General features: G+C 43.6%; 1 protein-coding gene across 1 annotated transcript in view; it reads right to left on the minus strand.

Moving 5' to 3' along the window:
* Positions 1-2383: 2383 nt before the first annotated feature.
* Positions 2384-7062, minus strand: part of eif4e2rs1 (eukaryotic translation initiation factor 4E family member 2 related sequence 1) — a 5116-nt gene continuing 437 nt past the window's right edge. Inside the window, exons 2-6 of the mRNA XM_042750566.1 lie at positions 5582-5678; positions 4898-5032; positions 4714-4818; positions 2608-2760; positions 2384-2524 (exon numbers count right to left, since the gene is read on the minus strand). Of these exons, the coding sequence (XP_042606500.1) occupies positions 2384-2524; positions 2608-2760; positions 4714-4818; positions 4898-5032; positions 5582-5678 (631 nt within the window). The remainder of the gene's footprint in view (positions 2525-2607; positions 2761-4713; positions 4819-4897; positions 5033-5581; positions 5679-7062) is intronic.

Below are 7062 nucleotides of genomic sequence, written 5' to 3' on the forward strand. Positions count from 1 at the left end.
GGTTAATAGATATAGCTGAATCATAGACATTTAGGAACGAATCAACGAATAAAAACGAGACTAATGTTAGAGATCCAGTCTGAATGAAACAGGGCTGTCAGAATGACTGAAAAACTAAATTCCAATTTTGTACTTAAATATTATCAATATTTGAATTATATTCAATTTTAAAAGGCATAATTTCAGTTAGAAGGAAAAAAGCTTTTGTCTTCTCTCCTGAGGCCACAAGAGGGCGCATCGAGCAAAATAAAACTTTGTAATTACTTTGCAGCTGCTTGATTTTGTTACTGTACTCTGTCCTTACAGTTAATGAATCAACAGAAGAGAGAGGAAACACTGGCTGCTTCTGACTGAATCACTTCAGGAGCCCTGATAGGATTAACACATGTCTGCTTGAATGAATGAAGGAGGAGTGTATGCAAGTTGTTATAAAGAGTGCATAATATATAAGATTGGTAGCCTTTCATTCATATTCTAGTTTCTTCATGAGAAGTGGATTAATTTAATTTTAATATAAAGGCATGTTATGTGTCACAGGAGTTAAATCTGTGTAAATCTATATTGCATGTTCAAACATTAATATCATTCATATTACTGTTACATATGAGTTTGGACATTTTAGAGAAATGTTTAATAAATGCATTACACTGTAACTGAAGCCATTAGATTTTAGTCATCTGAATTTGTTTTAGTCGATTAAATATCATAAGACGTCAGTCGCCTAATTCGACTAAAACTAGACTGAGACAAAAACAAATTCAGATGAAACTAAATGCCATTGTAGTCCAAAGACTAAGACTAAAACTAAATCTAAATCATCAGTCAAAATTCAGACTGCAGCAAACATCGGTCGACTCCAGCTGTGACTGTCACATGACACACGTGTTCACACACACACACACCGTGAACACACACACACCGTGAACACACACACAGCAGTGAACACACACACACACACACACCGTGAACACACACCCGGAGCAGTGTGTATCATTTATGCTGTGGCGCCCGGGGAGCAGTTGGGGGTTCGGTGTCTTGCTCAAGGACACCTCAGTCGTGGTATTACCGGCCGTATTGTTGAGACCACAACCTTAGGGTTAGGAGTCAAACTCTCTAACCACTAGACCACGACTTCCCCGAAGGTCTGTGTGAGTGTGCAGCCCTCTTGCATGCCCTGCTGTGATAAGTCTGGACAGGACAGTGACCAATCACTGATTAAATCTGTGCTTTAGCCCACGCCAGCACCCCCCGCAGCCCTGACCGAGCCGTGTTCACACAACAAAAAAGCTTGCATTCTATTAATTGACATTGATAATCATTATGACTATATCAAGAGCAATAATCGACAGAAATGGTTTAAATTATTAAAGTGGTGATAAAAAATATCAATTGCCCCTTTAATAGAAAATTTAATTTCTGACCCTGCTGTGAATGATGTGTTTGTAAAAACATACAAATAAACAGGAACTGAACTGAACTGCAGAGAATGCCTTTAATCATGTTCTCATTTCAAACACACTGAATCTGACGTAACGAGATACTGATTAATAAACCAGAACGAGTGAAACTGAAGGAATGATCCTGGACAGTGTCCTCTCTCTCACACACACACACACACTATAACACACACACACACACACACACACACACACACACACTCCCTCTCTCTCTCACACACACACTCTTACACACACACAGACACAGACACACACACACACTATAACACACACACACACACACACACACACACTCACACACACACACACACTCTCTCACACACACACACACACACACACACACACACACACTGCTCGTGCTGTAAAAGGGAAAGTGTCCGTGTGAAAATGTTCTCCAGGTGTTCACAAAGTGATCTTGGTGTTCCGGAAGCTGGAATTATCTCTGAAAAACAAGAAGCACACGAGGATCAGAGACACTTCGGATCTGCACAAATAAAACCTCGCTACACATTCTTTAAACAAACTCTGTCTTGAACATGTCTCAATTAACGTATACTGGAATACAAGAAGAAGGCAGCTGATATCTGAGTGTTGATCATTATATCTGAAAGTTTTTAATTGTTTTAACACGTAATATTGTAGTAATTAACCAAGAGGTTGCTGCAGCTTTTATCTCACAATTGAGACTTTTTTTCTTGCAATTCTGGATTTTTCTATGCATTGCTAAGAACTTCATTTGAACAACTTTAAAGATGATTTTCTCAATATTCAGATTTTTTTGCTCCCTCAGATTCCAGATTTTCAAATAGTTGTATCTCAGACAAATATTGTCCTCCTAACAAACCAGACATCAATGGAGAGATGATTTATTCAGCTTCAGATTGTTTTGTGCTCCAGGGTCACACATATCTCACGTGACTGGTGTATTAGTTGTGAGTGTGGTTGTTTTTTTTGTGATGCATGATGGTGTTCGGTGGCAGGTTGAGCACGCGCCGCAGCGTGTCTCGTATCCGTGACGTGGTCACCTGATCGTTGGCGGTTTTATTCCAGATGGACAGTATATCCTCCTGCGGACACACACTGGAGTCAGACTCTCACACACAGGGAATGGTGACAGGATGAGGATTTGTGATCTGCTGCGAGGAGTCACCTGGAAGCGGATGGACACCACGACCCCGCAGATCTCCTCGCCCACCATGAACTGCTCGCCCAGCATGGCCAGGATGATGTTCTCCCAGAAACGAGACGCCAGACCCTTCCTCAGCCGGATGATCCACTTCCCTCCGTTCTTATTGGCCTCGTCCTGATTAAAATAAAACACATCAACTCTATTTAGAGCTGTATTAGCCAGCTTACATTACTGAAAAAATGTACATAATCATGGAATGTTTTATTGATATTTTTCAACTCAGGATCATCAAATGAGCTCATATATGGCATTTTTGGAAATCATCAGGAAAGTGTATTATGAAGATCACCGCAGCGCTTCATTCAGACGGAGCAGGAGATCACACCATCAATCAGATTACTGTACGTGAGGGATACTGCACGGTGTGGAGGTCAAGAACACTGACGTGAAGCTATTATCCTGCTCGTACCATGGCTCTGTCATTACTGATGGCAGAAGCTGCAGTTAATGATGTAAGTGATGTATTCTCCTCAGCTCCAGCTCGTTAGTTTCTGTATGTGCACAGCACAATCTGTGACCTCTGACCTCTGTCTCTATCTGTGTGTGGGTTAATGTGCATCAATTAAAGCAGTGCATTAATATAGAAGAGTGATTAAACTGACTTGTGCATTCAGCGGTTTTACTGCATACCTGCCAGCCAATCAGAAACGAGTCAGACAGACCATGGACTAAATTATATATATTAATGACCTCTTTGTTAGCATGTAGATGCAGCCCAAGCGGCAACCTCCCGCTCTCTCTCATGAAGCCAACACAGAAGAGACTAAAACTATAATTCATCGACTGTCGCTTGAGGCTGGCTGCAGAAGGGAGTCAGTCCCATAGACCCCCCACAGCAACAGAGATGAGACAAACTACAGGAGCGAGGTGAGCCGCCTGGCCGGGTGGTGCAGTGACAACAATCCCTCTCTGAACGTGGAGAAGACGAAGGAGATTGTTGTTGACTTCAGGAGAGTGCACACTCAGCATGCTCCTCTGACCATCAACGGTGCGACTGTGGAGAGAGTGAGCAGCACCAAGTTCCTGGGTGTGCACATCTCAGAGGACCTCTCCTGGACCGAAAACAGCGCAGCACTGGCCAAGAAATCACAGCAGCGTCTCTACTTCCTCCGCAAACTGAGGAGAGCCAGAGTCCCACCCCCCATCATGTACACCTTCTACAGAGGCACCATCGAGAGCATTCTGACCAGCTGCATCACTGTGTGGTATGGCGCCTGCAACGCGTCCTGCCGGAAGACTCTGCAACGCATAGTGAGAGCAGCTGAGAAGATCATTGGTGTCTCGCTCCCCTCCCTCCAGGACATTTATGGAACCCGTCTCACTCGAAAAGCCCTCTGCATTGCAGGTGATCCCACTCACCCGTCACACAGCTTCTTCAGTCTGCTGCCATCAGGGAGGAGACTGCGGAGTCTCCAGGCCAGGACCAGCAGACTGAAGGACAGCTTCATTCATCAGGCTGTCAGGAAGCTGAACTCGCTCCCGAACTTGCCCCCCCTCCCCTCTTCTGCCTCAGGCACCACTGAACTATGAACCCCCCCCCCCCCCCCCCAGGTCCCACATCCCCAGGTCCTTCCACCCCCCCCTCCCACTAACATACGATGACATGCACCAGTCACTTTGTGCAGCATTGGTCTGCTCACTACCTCATTCACTCATTTCACCATGGAACTGACGTCATTCTACCTCCTCATCAGTCAGTTTAAATAAAATAACTGCTCTTGAGCCCTTTGTAACTTTAATCAGACTGAATAAGCTTTGTTTTGCACTAAAAATCTTTTTATCTGCACTGTTTGTTCACTGGTTTGCACTCTATCTGCCATGTGCCTTGCGCTGCTTTATTTAACTTTTTTTTATTTTTTATTATATGTCTTTTTTTTTTCACATTCCCTTATTGTATAGTTGTATCTTATATTTTATATTTGATCTAGATTTTAGGCTCTACTGTTAGTGTTATCTGTATGCACCGGGGGTCTGAGAGTAACACGATTTCGATTCTCTGTATGTATGTACTGTACATGTGGAAGAACTGACAATAAAGCAGACTTGACTTGACACACACTCACACACCTCCCACATGGGTTTGATTCCCTCTTTGAAGAGGTGGAAGTCGCTGTGTCCCGTCAGGTCTCCGGGTCGCACCAGATGACTGTAGAACTTCCAGAACTGCTCCACCTGAGGAAGGACACACACACACAGTCAGACACACACACAGATCTGGACAGAACTGAAGCTCAGAAGGCGAGAGTCTGACCGACGCCACCGTCCCCATCTGTCTGATGTTCTGCTCGTAGCTCTGTGTGTTTGCTGGTCTGCTGGGGGTCCGGCGCGAGTACCAGAACGTGTAGTTATACTGCAGCGGGTGCTCACCTGCACCGGGACTCACCATCTGACACATCTGACACACACACACACAATCACACACACACACGTGTGAGGCCTTCATCATGACATTAATGCATCATTATGTGTGTGTGAGTGTGTGTGAGAGAGAGAGAGAGAGAGAGAGAGTGTGTGTCTGAAGCGTGAGTGTGTGTGATGTGTGAGTGACATTGTGGTGCATCATTGTGTGTGTGTGTGAGTGTGTGTGTGTGTGGTGTGTGCGTCATGCTTTGTGTGTTTGAGTGTGAGAGAGTGTGTGAGTGTGTGTGAGTGTGTGTGTGTGTGAGAGTGTGAGTGTGTGTGTGAGTATGTGTGCGAGTGTGTGTGTGTGTGTGTGTGTGTGTGTGTGTGTGTGTGTGTGTGTGTGTGTGTTTGAGATTGTGTGTGTGTGTGTGAGTGTGGTTTGTGTGAGAGAGTGAGCGTGTGAGTGTGTGTGCGTGCGTGTGTGTGTGTTTGAGCGTGTGAGTGTGTGTGTGTGTGTTTGAGAGTGTGTGTGTGTGTGTGTGTGAGTGTGTCAGTGTGTGTGTGAGATTGTGTGTGTGTGTGTGTGTGTCACCTTGCGTCTGATGTTGTTGTTGTTGTTGTTTACTGATCCTCCGTCACTCTCGTTACTGTCCTTCATCTCCTGCTCACCACAGTCTTCCTCCTTCAAACTAAAAACACAACACTGTTAATAAATCAGCATTTTATGATGTTCAGACTGAAACATTATCAAAACAGATTTAATAACCTTAATCAAATGTTAACGTTAATAGTTTTATAGAAAACAGATAATACAAAAATTATATTTGTAAAGGTTAAAATTATATGTTGATCTGGTACAATGATTGTAGTGTAATTATATATAGAGAGAGAGAGAGAGGGAGAGAGGAGGATTTTTCTCGGCTCCTAGTTTAATGTTTAATAAGTTCACTTTAAGTCTTTAAGGTTCTTTACTTACCACTGAAGTGAAATATCTGAACATAAACACAGTAGCCTAAGAAACATGATACTTTTACAAGAGAGTTTCAGAGGCTTTTGCATCTGAACACACACACATATATATATATATATATATATGCCTTGATCTCGGTTACTGAAGCCCTGCGGCTGGCAAGAGCAGCTTCAAAATCCTCAGTACTCATCTTGTTGGACCTGTCTGCTGCTTTTGACACTGTTAATCACCAGATTCTCCTGTCCACCCTCAGAAAGATGGGCATCTCTGGAACCACACTCCAGTGGTTTAAGTCCTACCTCTCAGGTAGGTCCTTCATGGTGTCTTGGAGGGGTGAAGTTTCTAAGTCACAACTTCTTGCTACTGGGGTTCCTCAAGGCTCAGTACTTGGACCGCTTCTCTTCTCCATCTACATGACGTCATTAGGATCAGTCATTCAGAAGCATGGCTATTCCTATCACTGCTACGCTGATGACACTCAACTCTACTTCTCATTCCAACCAGATGACCCGACGGTAGTTGCTCGCATTGCAGCCTGTCTGAGTGACATTTCTAGCTGGATGAATGACCATCACCTTCAGCTCAACCTTACTAAGACTGAACTGCTGGTGGTTCCAGCTAACCCATCGGTTTCATCACAACTTCTCTATACACAGCTGGGTTCGTCAACCATAACTCCTTCCAGGACAGCCAGAAACCTAGGAGTTGTGATGGATCATCAGTTAAGCTTCACAGACCATACTGCTACAACGACCTGGTCCTGCAGATTTTCCTGGACTGCTCCCAGCTGGTGGAATGACCTCCCGATCTCAATTCGAACAGCTGAGTCTTTACTCATTTTAAAAAAACATCTAGACTCATCTTTTTCGCCAGCACTTAACCAACTAATACTAGTACTTACCTTTTCTTTTCTTGTCTATCATATTCTTAAAAAAAACAAAAAAAAAAAACACTTTTCTGTGCTAGACTAACTGAGACTTGTCATAGCACTTGTATACTGTTGTTGTTCTCTTGTTGATCTGATTGTTTCTACTGTTCTCATTTGTAAGTCGCTTTGGATAAAAGCATCTGCTAAATCATTAAATGTAAATGTATATATATAC

Source organism: Cyprinus carpio, chromosome B23, assembly GCF_018340385.1.
Source record: "Cyprinus carpio isolate SPL01 chromosome B23, ASM1834038v1, whole genome shotgun sequence".
NCBI classification, from domain to species: Eukaryota; Metazoa; Chordata; class Actinopteri; order Cypriniformes; family Cyprinidae; genus Cyprinus; species Cyprinus carpio.